Genomic DNA, 18,977 nt, shown 5'->3' on the forward strand with positions numbered 1-18,977 from the left:
GAAAGGGAGTATACATAGAGTATATCAAGTATTTAATGTAGCTCATATATGCCACAATGAATCCAATGAGCAAATTAAGGAGCAGGAGGAAGGATGTATGCAGTGACTGACAATGTGAAAGATTATGCTGTCTGATTTATAGTAGTCAGATAGGTTCAAAATATACAGTGTTACTGTATATGTTGATTATATTATATCGTCAAGAAGCTGGCAAGCATGTTTTCCAATGTAGACCTCATCTGCTGAAATAAGGAAATTATGAGTTGGGAACATATTATTTGTACATGCTCTATCATCAGGATATTTGAGCGCTATATGAGATTTGAACTACAGAGAATACTACGGAAAAGCTTTGATATGGTCGGTTCCACAACACTATTGTGTGATGCTGGCCTCGCTAATAATATGGAAAGAGAGGATTAGGCTATTTTCTTTTTTAGGCTTTGGGGTAGCCTGTTCATTAATGTTGACTAAATATAGAAGTTGACAAGCCGTGTCACTCAAAGAATGACAAAGGTATTTGAGTGGTTTCAACTCTTCCGGCATATTGTTCATATGAAAAATCATTTGCATTACACATTTATTTAATATTTAAACAAAATGTGCAACACCTTTAGAGAATCTCAACACTTTATAGAGAGATTTTATTGAATCAGAATTTATTTTGAAGGGCCTTTAATTTCCATCTGTCTGTTTATAAATGATGATGACATCAGTGTGCCTGTACTGCGTTTTAGATGCAAAGGAGGCTTTTGTTGATTGCACCTTTTCCTTTGTTTCCACTTCGTTGAGATATTTCTCAAAATGGTAATATCAACAAAATAAAAGAAATTAAGAATGTCTTACTGTTATTGATCTTCAAGATAAATTAAACACACATATTATTGGGTGGAGTTGGGTTGCCTCATTTTACAATATTTTGCAGAGACCTTATGAGAGACTGGCTATTAGAAAAAGGGAATCCTTGTAGTGGTTTGACAATTTCCAAGCAGCAAGACCTTTTGGGAGGAATGAATTGGCAATGAAGTTTGCAAATGTTGTTTCCTTGTGTCTAAACCCTGTGTTATGCAATCGTTATAAAGCACACCTCAGAATTGTTTCATAATGAATTTCTTTCCAAGCTGTTTTCTCAAATTGAATTTTAAGACAATCTCAAATGTTCAGGCCAAACATTTAGCCATGATATTCATCTATTTATCCGGGAGTAGGATTTCTGGTAGGCAATTGAGTGGAAGCAATCACTGTATGACTTGATCACCTATAATACGTGGCCTCTAGAGATTTTGCGGCTAAATATATTAATTTGATTTGGCGAAAACGAATTTCAGTGACAGATTGTGGAGTTAGTCAGGGTGCTATAGATGTGCTACCCATGTTCACTAGGCTGTTCCAAACTTTAAAATGTAGTATAACCACAAAGTTGATTGTTCAGCAGGAAAGTAGAAAGGTTGCTAACATCATAATAAGGCAATAGGAGGGGTGCTATTTCCGCTCTACTGTTCAATTTGCATTCAGGATGAAATTACAGATAGATTTGTCAGTCAAAAATGAAAACACAAATATTGCTCTGGATTTTTATAAAAGTTTGCGGTTATCATACAATTGCTGTTGTGGGATCGATCTGTTACATGTGCTCTAGTTACCACTCACTAGTTAGTAAAGTTTGATTAAATTCCCAAAATAAATGAAGCAAGGGTAGCAGCGAGTAAACCATTTCCCACAAACTTCCCACAAAGTTTGGAAAGAGTAAACAACAGAATTGAGTTTGGGATGGTATCTCCCGCTCTATGCACCCCCAAAATTAGTAAAAAGTCCACTGGTATAAAGATTGTATCACTACAGTAATTCCGATTATTAGTAAATAGATGTTTTATTCTTCAAATTGTAGGCAGTTTACTAGGATGTCTACAATTTGAAGAATACAACATCTATTCACTAATCATCTGATACCTTCCCAAACTCAATTCTGTTGTTATCATACAATGTTTACAAACAGTTAAGAAGAGTAAAGATTCTAAACCTTGGAACTCATTATTATTATTATTAAAGCATAGTTTGGAAATATATTAGTTTTCTGAATGTCTAAAAACCTAGTTTCACAGGTAAATCATTAAAAAACGGTAGGTGTGTTATGCCATGTATCATGTACATAGAGCACTGTACTGCTGATACCACTGAAATCTTGGTGTCTACTGTCAAGCATACCTGGATATTAGGGCACAACATATAGTGAAGATTAGGGGCCCCTTTTTAGGCTCTGCAATCTTGCAGAACACTTCCGTTTCTTCACAAGGAAACATATGTGACAGTGGTTAGGTCATTGATTATTTCAAACTTGGAACACGATAATGCTATGTGTAGGGTCTCCTGTATTGTCAACTTCGTCATTTCCACCTGTTCCAAAATGCAGCCATTCATCAATGTTTTGGCATGGGCTAATCATAACCAACTTCTCCTCGGATTAATAATCTTCACAAGATTCCTGTTCATATCTGAGTGACCTTCACTTTGTCTGCCTGGGCTTAAATGCATTTATGGGCTTGCCTCTCAGTACTTTACTGACACATTTGTTTTGTGCAAGCCAGCATTTAGTCTTTGCTTAGGTAGGAAACTGTAACTGACAGTCCTTACCTGAACTGTGAGACCTTGATACTCGCCAACACACCATGTGCTTGGTCGGATCATCATATTGTCTCTTTTAACCTACAGACTAGCACCCTTCCTAACATCACTAGAGTTCTGGCACCACCCACCATTTCCAGAAATAATAAGAATATCACAGTAGAGAATCTGCTGCCTTTATTAAAACCCATCTTGAACTATACCAACACAAATATAGACCGCTCAACACTAGTTGATTTATATAACTCAACTAGGCAGGCCATTGATACAATAGCACCTTTGAAGATGTGCAAAGCCAAACCTCGGGAACAACTCTTGGTTCACCGCTAGTCTAAATCCACAATGCGACTCCGAAAGACATGCTGAAACTGCCTGGAAAAGCCATCCTACTACCTTAAATAGAGACACATTCTTAAACTCTGCCAGCTACTACAAAACAGCTATCCACCAAACCAAAAGCTACAACAACAGAGTCTCTAACGCCAATTCAGGCTCTAGGGAACTATTCACCATCCTCAGGGAGCTTGAATCACCAGTACCACCCATCATAACTTGCACCAAAGATAAAATCTGGTGCACCAATATCCAAGATGTCTTCTCAATAAAATATTGATGCTCCAAGTCAAAATAGAAAACAAAACCAGAATATCTCTTCTGAACCATTGGCACACAGAACTCAGTCCTCTTCAGCAAATCATTGCAGCTAATTCAAATTCACTCCCCTTTCGGTTAAGGAGGTTGAAAATCTAATCACCAGCCTTAAACCTTCCAGATGCAAGGGAGACTTCTGCCCACCAAATATCATTAAAGAGGCTGCAATAGATCTGTTCCCTTTCATAACCACCTTCATAAACAACTCTTTGAAAACCTGTACGGTCCCAACTAACCTAAAAGACACATGGGTACTTCCTTTGCTGAAAAAACCCAACCTGGACCAAAACATACCCATGAACTACCGTCCTATTACTACTGTACCTTTTCTGCTGACAATACTAGACCGGGCTGCATACCTTCAGATTCAAGCTCACCTGGAAGCTAACAATCTTCTAGGCCTACAGAAATCAGGGTTTAGACCTAGACATGGTACAGAAACTGCCTTACTAGACCTGAAGACACAAATGGACGACTAGAAAGACAAAGGAAACCTATCCATCCTACTACTATTAGACTTATCGCAGCATTTGACTTGGTCAATCATGAAGTACTGTGCAACCACTTATCGTCCGCAGCTCACTTCTCCGACAACACCATTGCCTGGATCCAATCATTCTTGAACCAGAGAAAAATGAGGGTCTTTTCACCTAACCCCTCAGCTGACCCAGCTGAGGTGACTTTCGGAGTACCTCAAGGGTCTTTTGTGTCACCAAAGCTGTATAATATTTTTACTAAACCGTTGCTTGACGACCTTGACACTAACTAGACAGATGACACCCACATTCTCATCCCCATCTCTGGGAACTATGACCTTGATTCAAAACTTCTGAATAAAATCTATCTTATGATCGAGGAATGGATGGCCACACATGGCCTCTGCCTCAATGATGATAAGACGGAACTATTTCTTATCGGCTCCCAAACTAAACTAAGCTAAACAAACTGGACAACAAGTTCAAAGCCTTTAGCGTTGATGGCAACACTATATCAGGCTCCAAAGAAGTGAAAACCTTGGGCTTCTACCTGGACTCTTCCTTGACTTTGAACAGACAAGTTAATGCAACTGCCTCCGCCACAGCATACACTTGTATATTAATAAACTCCTGTAAACCTTTCCTGTCCACAGTAAGCTGCCTGACTCTGGCCAGAGCTCTTATTCTTTCAAAACTGTATTATTGCATTGCACTCTATCTAGGAACAACCAAAAGAAGCCTAAATAAAGTTAAAATATTGCAAAATAACGCCCTCAGATCGACCTTCAACATTCCTAGATCGCATCGAGTCCCCAGATTTAACCTTCAGAAATCAGGGGGTAACAGCTACCCCGTCCTAGCTTGGAAACTATGGAACTCCGTACCTACTGACCTAAGAGCAGAACCCTCTTTCTCTTGCTTCAGGTAAAAGTAAAAAGCTGGCTTCTCACCCAGGAGAGGAGATAATGTTGTTCTAGCTGTACTGTATATAATGAATTTGTATATTATACTGACAATCCACTTTTTCATACGACTGTACATATTGTATGTATCTCTACTTTACCTATTTGTATTATTGTGTCTATCTTTTGTAACATTTTGCATGTAACTGTAACCATGTTACCTGCTGAATGTGCCTAGATACCCTAGGGTTTGGTGCGCTAAATAAATGAATAAACTAAATTAAACTGAACTAACTAAACTAGGTTCAGGTCTAGTAGAAAACATTGATTCTCAGTGACATTATCATGGCTGTGAAATGTATTAACTGTTACAATCCAGTATATAGACACATTGTGGTATTTCCGTCAGTCATTAAAACATTTGTTTTCTGCTACATTGTATTGTGCATCAAATATGTCTAGTTTCTGTCTTTGCACATTAAAATATATCAAATCAAATCAAAATCAATTCAAGAATGTATTCAGGAGCCCACATTTATCAACAGAACCCTATCAACTCTTGGGGATTATCTGCCCTCCTCTCATATTAAACCTTCACTTACAATTTGTTTCGATTCTGTGTCACTAATTCCCCATTTTTTTATTCCTTCTAAACTGTGTATACCTTTTGATTAATAACATTGAAGAATTAAACTTTTCAGATACCATATATTAACACTAGGCATGCTGAAATCCATTAAACCCAATCAATACAAATGTTCCTACAACCAAACATTATCTAAAGCAAAATAACTTAGATGATTGGTTATTTATCACATCCCTTTGTAATTAAATATAAACTACTTAAGTTATTCTAATTCATCTGTCCTAGGAATCTAAAGAACCAAAGGAAAACTCTTACAAATTAGTATTCATTAGAAGCAATTAAAAGGTGATTAAGTGAAAAGATATTTTTGTTTTTGTAATATTATTAAAATATTAAAACAAAAATAATGTTGTTTTTATTCAAACTGAAAACAACCACAATTAATGTCTGATCAAAGGTTCTTACTCAGTACGGGTTCCCACATAATTCCACAGTGGATCTCAAGAACTTTGTCACTATACATCAGGTCGTATTGGGCTCCCCTCTCATGATGTATGAAAAGGCAGCACTAGCCAATCTAACACCACTTAAAAATTATATTCTCCAAACAATTTTCCAAGTGGGAGTTAATCTAGGGTAAATTTAGAAGGGTATGTACATCTATTTTAATTGAACCCTCACACAGATTAATAATTATATTTGCCTCTTATGATGTGATCCTGATTCCCATTTAATGAAATACTTTAATGTGTTCAATTGCATTGTGATTATTTTGGCTCCAAATGTTCTGGCCTTTGCTTCATACAGAGCAATAGTTTTCTGCTTTCTTGCAGTGATTTTAGAATTTGAAGTTGGCATCACAGGGTATCTGCTTAGCACAGTCATTAAAAAAGGTATTCCATTCATTGTTTGACAATTCTTGAAGTGATACATCTCCCAATATATTATACCTAGATTGTATGTTATTCTGTGATTTTACTTATGAGTCCCTTTTAACACATCTTGTGCTTAAGCAGGAATAGCCAACTAAGAAAGGAGCTAGGATGTGCTGTGCTTTAGCTGCTGATGGCACGTGTGAATATATAGATTGAGCTTCAAATTTTTATTCTACTTAGCACTAAAAAGAGAAATGATTGAGCAGTACTTTGTCTTAAATTAAGATTACTCTGTATGGTCTTGTATCAATAGAAACAAGCTAGTCCTTAATGGCCAATGTACATACTGGGGCCAAACAATGATAAATGGTTCTTATCTTTGACTAATAGGTGGTTCGGATTATGTGGTTTAATAGACATATCCATCTTACAAACGTTATAACAGTTCCTTTTAATAAGTTATGAAATGAAAAATGGAGCTTAAATTCACCAATATTTTAAGATTTTGACAAGTTGTGACCTACATACATCGCAATGAAAATAATCAACAAATGTACAATATGTCCAATGTACATCTGTACGACTTTGTATTGCCTTGTGAGAATATTTCTATTAGCAAGTTCCAAACAAGTCATGAATAGATGTAGGTGTAAAATGTGTGTGGCTTTTTAACTTCTCTACATACATATACAAACCAAACTCAGCTCCAATCAACAAAACAATTTCAACTGGCTGCCATTGAAATCTAAAGTTTGGATGATTGGCTATTTAATGAACCATATACACATATAATTTTTATTGAAGTGCCTTTAGGATCACGTGGCATTCATTTGCACACTCCATTAAAATCTGTACAACATTTCATATACAAAAAACATAGAATAAAAATACATAAATATAACAACAATGGTAAATAACCTACATAAAATCTAAGTACAATTTTATAATCTGTGGCAGGTTAAAATCACATATGAAAATACCAATTAATATTAGACAATCAACAAGCATAATGGATCAAATAGAGATTGCATATGTAGAATTACCTTAATGCCAGACATGATAGGCTGAGGCCGTGGTGAGATAGCATTCTGCAGGGAAAAGGGCGCTCCAAAACTGGTCCGATCGCATCAGGTTTGAGGTAGCCTGTATTATTTTTAAATGTGTAAATGGTATCGCCCCTTTGTATCTGAGAGAGCTAATTCAGTCATATCACCCCGTGAGATAATTGTGATCTAGTGATGGTCACATTTTGGTTGTTGCCCATTCAGTATACAAATTGCGGGGCGACAAAAGATGTTCTGTTTTTGGCCCAAAATTGTGGAACTCGCTACCATTAGAAATAAGGACTATGAGTTCCCTTCTTCTGTTTTTGATGAGCACTAAAGACCTTTCTGTTTAGATAGGGAGGCCTTACATCCAGGGGGTCCTGTATAGACCTAGCTGTGTTCTTTGTGAATTGCTGTTGTCATCTGTGCCGCTCTATGGTTTATTCTGGTCTGTGTGCATTATAAATACTAAAATAAAAATACAAAATACAAAGAGATGGTTGCCAAATCTAATATATCCCCTTACATCATGCCCTGTAGTGGATGACAATCATGCAACACATGCTGATCAGTTTCTACTTTGGTATTACAAAGTCGGCAAATACACTCCTCTCTATTTATTCCCCTCCAAGCTCCCGTATTAGCTAGTACCGGGAGAAGGTCAAATCGAAGGTAGAGGATAAATCGTATAACCGCAGCAAGCCAAAGTGTTGTTAGATATCTTCTTGGGGAGTCCTGGAACAGACCCTGGTGTGTATGTATCGCATATTTGCACCTCTCTGCCAACCTTATCAAGGAAGTGAAGCAGTCAAATAAGCGAGTCTTAGCAGTGATCCTGCTCAGAAATACCAGAATATCAGGCATCCCGGAAATAGGTAAATTAATATCTTAACAATTCTTTGTCACCATGGACTCTAGATCCCTGAACCAAATACTTTTGGATAGGCGATCGCTATGGGCTTACATATTATACAACAGGGAATCAGTGGAACTCCAATTAAATGTAATGGTGGCCCAGAAATTACAAGCGCCTGCTTTCCACACAGGTGACCTCCCTACAGACACCTTCCGAATTAAAGCCATCTACGAAACCATCCAGCCCTGGATGGCCGCAAACAGTTTATGCCTCAATGACAGGAAAACCAAGCACCTCCTCATAGGCCTCCCAGGCAGCCCTGCCAAACTCTATGTTAACTACAAAGCCTTAATCATCGACAGCCACACAATACCAGTTGCATCTTGCGTCAAGACCGTAGGCATTTACTTGGACTCCTCGCTTTACATAGAGCGACACGTCAATGACATCGCCTCCTCCTCTTCAGGATATGCCAAAAAATTAATCTATGCTAGCAATCCATTCCTCACCTCCCAGAACTGCCTCGAAATTGCCTGTGCTCAAATAGGATCCAAACTGGATTAATCTGTGGTACATCGGAAAAAGAATCTTCCGAAACTGCAAACAATCCAAAACAATGCCCTCAGTGCTGCGCTCGACATGCCTACATCTCTGACGCAAGAAAAGCCTCCTACTGGCTACCGGTTAGGGACATAATCAAATTCAAGTTTCTATCCATCACCCACCAATGCCTCTCCCATGATGGCCCCCCTACCTGGCTGAAAATATCAACCAACATGCCGCAAACAGGCCAGTAGGATCTGCTTACCAGAACCGTCTTGTGACATCGAGGTTCAACAGAAAGAAAGTGGGAGGGGCTTGCTTCCTACTCCGCACCCATTTGCTCTGGAATGACCTCTGCCCACCCTGCACAGTGAACCTTCCTAAAAGTCTTTCAGAATAAATCTCAAAACCCATCTCTTCAACTGTCACTGACCCTCACCACCATTTTCTGTCTGCAACTAGCACCTAGATGCCCATGGGCTTTGCACCCTTCCAACAAATGTATAAATAAAAATAGAAATAAAAATGTTAGTGAGTGCAATCCCGGTTCTAGTCTTAATGCATCTACAGGAACGTCATTAGAGAGATTTAATAGCAAACTGAGAATGTTTGCTTCAAGCTTAGGCAGCCAAGATACTGCTTTAAGGGAGAAGGCCTCCAAGGCATATAGGATAGTTGGAATAATTGCCATCCTGGAGGCCGTAACTAATGCCTCTATAGATCTCCCCCATTTTGGATTATAACACTCCTGATTGCTAATCATTTACCCCATGCTCTAGCTACTCCTCTAAATGTGCAAAGGATGAGAAAGTCTGTATAAAGACGCCGAGAACGTGCACATTTGGACAGATTCTAGACACACATTATCCAAGGATCATGTGGAAAGGCCCCTACCCTTAGCCTTCCTGCCACGTATCATGGCCTTTATCTTAGAGATGTTGATTTCTAGGCCATTTAGTAAGGAATATGCGAGTAATGTATTCCAAGAACATTGCAGACCAATAGGCGTTCTATCCATAATTACTGTGTCATCAGTATTCATTAATCAAACTGTTTTAGCATTCTTAGAGGGGTAAAGTTGGATGCTGTGTTTAGGGCCAAATCTAAATCGGACACATATAAATAGTAGAGAAGGGGGCCATTCCACAACCATGATTAAGTCCCAGATTGGTGTGATACTGCTCTGACTAAACACCCACCTGGGACAGTCTTACTCTCACCCTGGTACCAGCATACAGTAGTTTTATAAAAATACAATATGGAGGCACAATGCCCCAGGCGGATAGTATCTCCCATAAGCGGGAGCAAATCACACTATCGAAGGCAGCACAATAGTCTACAAAGCATAGTTACAGAGGGCTCTCCAGATAACTGTGTGCATCAAAGATAAGAGTCTGTACAATCCAAATGGAGTGGGAGGTGTTAAAACCTGTGCAGAAGCCAGACTGATGGGGACATAGAAGATGCACATTCCATTTGTAGACCCACAAACAGCTTAGAGCTGACATCTAACATTGCCAATAATCTGTGACAAGCCGGCTCATCACATGCACCCTGGTTGAAGACCGGCACCAGTATTGATTCCTGACAAGAAGTAGGAATAATCCCCACCCTCACAAACATGTTGGAAGTGACATTTTAACAAAGCAGCACAGAAAAGGGAATCGATCTTTAGGACCGCCATACAGAGGCCCTCTGTGCCAGTGGCCCGTGAATTTTTCTGCTTTCTTTATCATCCCTTCGATGTCATATGAAGCCACAGGGGAATGTACCAATGTGTTGGCCATTGAAATAATCGGACTGACCTCTGTTGCCTCATTGGGGGACCAGAAATGTTTCCCAATAAATCTGCCCCTGTCAGCTTCAGCCACCCCGGTGACTTCCTGTGTCTCTTGCTCGGCACAGAATAGTCACAACATGTACCAAAATGTCTTTGGGCCTCATTACGACCCTGGCACTAAGTGGTTAACGGCGCCGTAAAAGGCTGCGGCGCCGTTAACCACTTAGCGCCTTACTACGAGGTCCCTTTGCGGGACCCGACCTGAACGTCTGGTTTAGACTAGCCGTTAAAGTAGGGACCCGCAAAGAGACTCTCGAGGTAAGTACGGTACTGCAATTTGCGGTACCGTACTTACCACCTTCCCCAGTCCCATTGAGCCCTATGGAGCAAAAATGGGAATGGGGAAGGGCCAATGTTCAATGGGAAATTACCGCCCTGCCAAACTTGGAATGGGGTGGTAATTCCCCATCGAACATTGGCGGACTCGTTACAATACCGGCACCAACCATGGTGCTAATAGTGCCATGGTTTAGCGCTGGTGTTGTAATGAGGGCCTTTGTGTCATGCGTTCTAATCCCGATATGGAATAATTGCCATCTCGAGGATAGGTGGTTAGCTTTATGGCCCTTCAGCCAGGACCTATATCTGTTTTTTATAATATTTAGTTGTGCCATACAGTCATGGGGCTCTCTCATCTGATTGTGCTTAATGGCTCGTAGAACTGCCATGACTTCTATTTTCTCTGCAGCAATAGCCGCGTCATACGGTAGCCCATGTTTTGTAGGTTTAGTACACTTAACCAAGTATCTCAATACATGGGGTCGAGGGACCTTGTACAATTGACACAGATCCCAGTGGCATAGCTCCAAAACAGTTTCCACTGGGCGATTTCCCTTATTCAGTGCTATTAAGGCCAACCATACTAGCCATTGTACATGTTAGCCTGTTGCCCTGTAAATTGCCCTGTGTCTCACCCTTACGGTCTCCAGAGTTTCCATGAACTTATTACAGACCATCCTCATGATCACATGATCACTCATACTCACACATTTTGGAGTTAATTTGGGCTGTAAATGCCTTATAGTTCTGCTATTACTGTCCCCATTAAACCAAGTAAATGTAATGACTGAAGTTCTGACCATCAGGGGGGTAAGAACCAACTTTGCCAAAAGGTTGCACCATTCACTTGCTCATTTCAGGGCAGCTATGCCTGTTTTAGACCTTGTGGAGGGGTTGTTCACAGCCAAATATATTCACATATATAGTTTTACCATTCTAAGTCCTTCCAACCCTACTGGTCATCACCCTGTCATGTCTTGTAGAAGAAAAAAATGATATTTCTTAAAGGGTTTTACATGAGGATAATCACTATCACATATATTGCCCAAAGTGACTGGTATTTTGGGAAAATCTCATGTCATATGTTCCACTATAAGTGAGCAATAAGATATGTGATGCAGTCGAGAGAGTAAAAAAAAGTGAGACAATGAGAATTACAGCATGACAAAACTGGCACAAGCTTAAAGTATTATAGCTCTAGGAGCTGGTGGTGAACCGTAATTATTTGACCTTACCATCTGTATGCTTGTTGTCCAGCAACTAACTCCTATAATTCAAATAATGAGTCAATATCAAGCATACGTCTTTACAGGCATGTGTATAAGAGGCCTTTCAAGGGGCTAGTCCACAGGCGCAAAAAGCAGTTATGAACAATCAACCCTACTACATCTTTGCTCTGTGTATAAAGAAGAGCATACCCCAACTTGTAAGACTCTACCAATCCTTCTTGCAATTTAGAAAGAAATTGAAAATCGAACTTGGTTGATCTGCAATTTCATCTACACTGCCAACAGCATCAGCCCTATGAAGTTTCCACTGCTTGACTAGACAGGGACGTCAGTATCTCCTGATATTGGACAGATCCCACTATTGATACTTGCACATCTTTAAAATGCCTATGAATTCCTACAAACTCTTCGACTTTTGTCCCCATGTCCAACTCACCTGTACCCTTCACTCTTTTTCACGTAGCTTTTTTCATACAATTTAAATACCCCGTATGTTAAACCCAAACATATACATACATTCATCTGTGCATGTAACCAGTACTGTATGAGACAGTGCATATTAGTTGCAAATATATATTTCTCACTCTGAATATATGATGATGTTAAAATTAAAAAGTGTGTTGCAAATGGTTTACCTTTTGAAAAGCATCATTTTGAATCGTAGCTGAAGATGGTTGCACAATGGCACCTTGAGTCACAGTTATGGATGTAATGGGTAGGGCAACTCCTAATATTCTGATTTCTTCAAACTTCAAAATATTTGGGTCATTGTATCCCATTTTAGGATAGGAAATATGTAAACGGTTCTGAAATATATACAAATAAAAATATCAACATTTAAAAAAGAAATTGGGTAAATTGTTATTGTTGTTATACCATGTAGCGTGTAAGTAAAATGTATACATATATTTACATAATTATATTAAATTAATATATGTGATGTGACATTCTGTTTATAATAATTTTGGACTATATCAATAGATGATTACATCAGAATGTAATAAATGTATTGTGCATTTACAAATAGACAATATTATCAGGAATTTATATACCATGCCATGCCATGTCCCCACTACTTTAGGTACTGCAATTATAAGTATTATTGCAAAATTTAAGACACTCAAGACAGTTGATCGATTGGGCTGGCACTGCCAGGATTATTACCTTTAGCCACATATTCTGCACACCTCAGAGGCAAATACTAAACTCTGAGTAATCGTACCTATTATAAGTTAACAGCCATAGACTTAACATACTTTCACTTTGGACTTTCATTGTATTTAAAGAGTTGTGACAGCTATGTATGGTATGCTACGTCTTTTGTAATGCACTTTGAACACATTTAATTACAATGTATAAGTATATGTATGTATGTATGTATTACAGGGCCTGCATCAGCAGCCCTGTAGTTGTGGTTAAGTTGCTCAACTCATCGAAAGAACACTTTTTGGGCAGCTTATAACTTTGGTGTCATTTGCCGAATCTTCACCAAAGTTTGCAAAAAAAGTATATGGCCACCTCGGAATTTTTTAGCAAAGTTTGGTGCAGTTTTGTCTGGAGGGGGGTTGGTCAAAGTTATAGGGGTGCCCAACATTTTGAAATCCTCATAGACACAATAGAAAACATGTTTTGCTTGCACCTACAGCCCAAACCACAGGATGGATTTTCACCAAATATGCGCAAGGAGTAGCGGCTTGGTACTGAAAGCATGCTTTTGCAAATTTTGGCCCGTCCATCGGTCCAGTAGCTTTTTTTTAAATGGCCAAAAAGTGGGAAAAAATAAATGTGTCATATCTGGGTCCAGTCCACAGACTCATTTTCTGATTCGGAGTCCACGGAGGCCTCTGGACCAATCAGAGAGCAGTGTGACATTCGCAGACATCATCAGATGATTGGTCAATTGAAAACATGAGGTGCGTCAAAACGTTTGAAACAGACACGACTCGTGAACTGCACCCGTAGTCTCTGGACATCACTCTAAAAAGATAATAAAAAACACAACATTGCACTTGTCAAACTAATGAAACAATCAAGAGGTGAGGAGTGATGAGAATGGGATGGGATATGGCCATAAAAAGCACAAAATCTGGTGTTTTTTTCATCTCCGATGTCTGCAAACATCTCAGATGTTCGGGGACATTCATGTGATGCTCGCAAACATCTCAGATGTATGGGGACAGCCATGCATATTTCTGCATTACAGGGTCGATGAAAACCAGTTTTTACATAGCTTATAACTTTGGCACCAGTCAATGAAACTTCATGACATTTTGCAATATCATTTTAGAACTGGCCCTGAAATGTTCTGCAAGGTTTGGTGCTGTTTCAGCTACGAGGGGCCAAAATTTGAGGGAGGGTCCTAGAATATTTGAAAGTCTTATACATTTGGTGACATTTGACAAATCTGCACAATGGTTTGCAAATGGATTTTCGATACAGATTAGGATGTTTTTGCAGAGTTTGGTGGGAATTTGTCACGATGGGGCAGACTTAGAGGGCGGTCTCAACATTTTTAGATGGCCTGTAACTTTGTTGCTGTTTGACAAATCTGCACAAAGGTTTTCAGAAAAATTATAGACCCAACCTTGAATGTTCGTGCAAAGTCTGAATGGATCTTGTCAATTGGGGGCTAAATTAAATGACTATTTTTTGTACTTACATTTTGACACTTTTAAACAATAAAACATGGGTGGATTTGCAGCAAGCTAGTGCAAGGAGCATTGGCAAGGACCCGAAAGCTTGGTTTTGCAGCTGTGTCTGTGTTTTATTTTTTGAAAAGTGTCATAATGTAGGTACACATAAATACTGATATGTATTGGGTGACTGAGGTAGAGCATGTGTCCCTGGGCAGTGGTCATATTATCCGGGTCATGGTATAAGGTCAATCTAGCTACTGGCCATGACCACGAGGGACAGGCAAAGGGGCTAAAGTGCGTATGGCTACCAGGGACCTGCTAAATGGTAAAGTTCTTCAAAATCAGGATAGGTTTAAATGGGAGAAAAAAAACATCTGCTTGTGGTTGCAGCCTGAAGTGCTAGACAGGAATGCAGAAAATATTCACGAGGAGCATCAGCAAGGACCACAAAGCATTTTCTTACAAATCTGTCCTGGGTTTTATTTTATCTAAATTGTCGAAATGTAAATACAAAAATGGCCCTTACCAAGGACAAATGTGTACTCTCATTTGCTTATTGGGGCGTACGGCATGGCGGTAGCCCTATGTTTGAATACGAAAACATATTCTGCTTGCGGTTACAGCCCGAAGTGCTGGAGTGGAATACCACAAGCCTGCGCAAGGAGCATCAGCAAGGACCTGAAACCATGCTTTTGCAAATCTGTCCTGCATTTTACTTTTTTCAAAGTGTCAAAATGTAAGTACAAAAAATAGTGATATAAATTTGCTGCCTGGGCAGTGGGCCTATTGGGGAATGTGGCATGGCCGAAGCCCATGCCCCATGGATTGTGGAGACTGCCCATGTTTTATTTTTTCTACATTTTTAAAATGTAAGTACATAATATAGTGATATAACTTTGGTGCATGGACAGTGGGTCTGGCTCTCGGCAAGGATGAATGCCTACTTTGATTTACTTATTGCGGCATGCAGAATGGCCGAAGTCCTAGGCTGGAATGGGAAAACAGATTCTGCTTGTGGCTGCAGCCCGAAGTGCTGTACGGGATTGCAGCACACATGTGCGAGGGGTATCAACAAGGACCTGAAGGCATGCTTTTGAAAATCTGTCCTGCATTTTACTTTTTGGAAAGTATCAAAAAGTAAGTACAAAAAATAGTGATATAAATGTGCTGCCTGGGCAGTGGGCCTATTGGGGAATGTAGCATGGCCGAAGCCCATGCCCCATGGATTGTGGAGACTGCCCATGGCGCCAAGCCATGAGCACTGGCCATTGGTCAAATTATGAGGGTATAGTGGATACTGAACTCGATGCAGGGTAGGTTCAGTGTATAGCAGAGGTGGTTTGGTGGTGCTAGGGTCATAGTCGAGCCTCATGTCCTAGGCAATGCAACCATGACTTGCACCCCCAGCATGTGCTGCTGATAACAACACACAACAATATGCATTGACATTTTTTTTGTTAAAGGAGGTTTAAAATTCTTTCATATATGTTAAAAGAGTGATTATTAATAACTTAATAATGTAATTTATATACAGTGATATAGCATCATGAAACATTTTCAGCCATAAAAACTTATGAAATCCACAGAACAAATGTTGTTAAAACGAAGTTATGGTTAAGTTGCACTATTAAAAACCTATGAAATTAGTGTAAAAACTTTGTTAAAGTTAAATTCACCAGTTATGGTAAGCTAAGCAACCATAACTTGCACCACCACTGTGCACTGCTAAGACTAACACACAGGACATCAAACTTAGTTTACCATAACTGGCGTAATTCTGGGTTTTTTCGGTTTTACTTGTAATCATAATGTCCCTTTAACAATGTTTTTTCACTGAAGTTCATAGGTTTGTATTGGTGCAACTTAACTATAACGTCATTTTAACAAAGATTTTTCAGAGAATTTCATGGGAATTTACCAGTGCATGCTATTTTCCAACAACTTACTAATATCATACTTACCCCCAATATAGCAACATTTTTGTCCAATTTACAAAGTTTCACCTTAAAAGCATCATTTTCAGCAATTCTGTACACGTTTTACAACTTTTTCCACTGTTTTTGCACCCATTGACGTCAACGAATGTCTGATGTTATCGCAAAACTTCTGGACAGTGCCACCTGACCATTCGCTTGCACGCGGCATGATGACGTGTCCATGCACTTCACGTTGGGGTCCTTGATTCAAGGACAGTTTGGAATTGCATTATCTACTGATCTAGGAACTTTCAAGCTCAAAACGAACCCTTGCACAGCTCCTACACCCATTCTTACTCATTATCCATTATCAATCTAGTAGAAAACACATACTTGTAAGTATAGTAGCAAAACTGCTATTTATCTTAAAAATGGCATCAACTATTCCCATCCCTCCTCCCCAAGAGCCACCACCAGCTGGAGGACCCACGTGACAATAAAGCGAAGTATTTCCAAAGACAATGAAGAGAACTAAGAAGATGAGGTAGAGGAAGTGCCTACCTCTAGCACCCAGAGAGAATCATGGGTGTGGCAGTTCTTTATCACTGTTGTAAATGTACCAAAGTCTAAAGTTACAAAAGTGAAATGTGCTGAGTGCAACTTTCTACTCAGTCTCGACTACCTGTACATTACTCCTACGGGACCAACTCCATGCACCGCCACACTAAATCCAACCACTGCAATGCTCTCAGAAAGATTGTTCCTTTCTTAGCAAGTAGTAGGCTGTCTTCCTCCACATAATCTTCCACAACCAATACTGTAACCACACAGCCTACTTCTGCGGGACACAAAATCCCACCAGCTACCTTGCAAGCTATAAAAGAGGCTGTTAATATTGAAGTGCTTTTAAAGCTGATATTAAGTAGCATGAGAAACACTGCCCACTACCTGAGAAGTAACACATGAACAACATCTTCTCCTGTCCACCTGCCCCTCCATATTAGTGCTTGGTGCCTATTCCCTCATCTCCTTCCCCACCTTACGTTCTAACCTCTCCTGCAAAAATTTCTTTTTTAAAACAACAATAGAAAGGTTCCTTTAGGAACCACCTTTCAAAGTTAAAAGAAGAACTAAAATAACAATCTTATAGACTCCATCTACTTTTAATTTCTCAGTAAATTACATATTCTCAATACGTTTTTCCAACGTTTCCATTAGCATTTTGTGTTATGCTAATAGGAATAATGTCAGTTCATCCTCCGTTCCAGGGACTGGAACGGGGGATAACGGCCGGCAGCCCATATCAGCCCATCGAAGTGAGTCTGTGTGCGCTTTGATGCCTGTGGGCTTCGGTGTGTTATAAATAAATAAATAAATAATGACAGCTCCCGAATGTTATTCTCCATTCTAGGCCCTGCGATGTGGGATACAGGCCATTAGCACCCCTGGTTCCCAAAGTCGGAACCCGAGGTGCTAAAAATTGTATTTTTCTTACTACATCAGGACGCCTGCAGCGTCCTGCTGTAGGAAGGAAAATCCTTTTCCAAGATTGCCACCATGGAAATGGAAGGCAGGGCTCCGTACAGAGCCCCCCTTCCCTTTCCATGGCAGCCTGCAGAAGGTGAAGACAGAACCCTATGACCATATTACCACAAGCACATTTTTTTCCCCTTTCAAACCTATCCCACTTTCGAATAACTTTACCACATAGCCGGTCCCAGGTGATTATGGCCACTTTTACACCATTTGACCTTATATCATGACCCTGACAATCTTGGTGCTGCCCGCTGCCCATGGCCACAGGCTATACCTCAATCACCAAAGGTATATCACTATTTGTTGTACCTACATTATGACACTTGTCAAAAAAAAAAAAACGAGCACATTTGCAAAACCATGCTTTAATGTCCTTGCCAATGCTCCTTACACATGTTTGCTTGAAATCCGCCCATGTTTTATTTTTTCAAAAGTGTAAAAATATATATACATACAACAGTCATATAACTTAGCCCCCACTTGACAAAATCCATTCAGACTTTACACAAACATTCAAGGTTGGGTATGTAATCTTTCTCAAAACCTTTGTCCACATTCGTCAAACAGCAACAAAGTTATAAGCCATCTAAAAATGTTGAGACCATCCCTCTAATTTTGCCCCCTCTTGACAGAATCCCAACTCAAATTGCAAGAACATGTTTATCTAGATGTTAAATCGTTTTGCAAACCTTTGTACAGATGCGTCAAATGGCATCACATTTATAAGCCTTTACAATATTTTGGGACCCCCCCTCTTAATGTGTTCCCTCTTAACAAAACAGCTCCACACTTTCCAAAACCATTCAGAAACAAGTCTAGAATACAATTCCAAAATGTCATGCAGTTTCATTCAGTGGCACCAATGTTATAAGCCATCCAAGTATTGCTTTTCACCAACCCTGTAATGCAGAAATAGCCATAGATGTCCCCGAACATCTGTAGTGTCCGCGAACATCGCAGGACTGTTCCCAAACATTCAGACTG

The 18,977-nt window shown here is 39.6% G+C and overlaps 1 protein-coding gene across 1 annotated transcript in view; it reads right to left on the minus strand.

The window, feature by feature from the left end:
* Positions 1 to 18,977, minus strand: part of SI (sucrase-isomaltase) — a 1,019,699-nt gene that overhangs the window by 736,663 nt on the left and 264,059 nt on the right. The window contains exon 23 of the mRNA XM_069618482.1: positions 12,541 to 12,711. Coding sequence (XP_069474583.1) covers positions 12,541 to 12,711 — 171 coding nt within the window. The remainder of the gene's footprint in view (positions 1 to 12,540; positions 12,712 to 18,977) is intronic.

The sequence above is a fragment of the Ambystoma mexicanum genome, chromosome 10, assembly GCF_040938575.1.
Source record: "Ambystoma mexicanum isolate Mex_15411 chromosome 10, UKY_AmexF1_1, whole genome shotgun sequence".
Lineage (NCBI taxonomy): Eukaryota > Metazoa > Chordata > Amphibia > Caudata > Ambystomatidae > Ambystoma > Ambystoma mexicanum.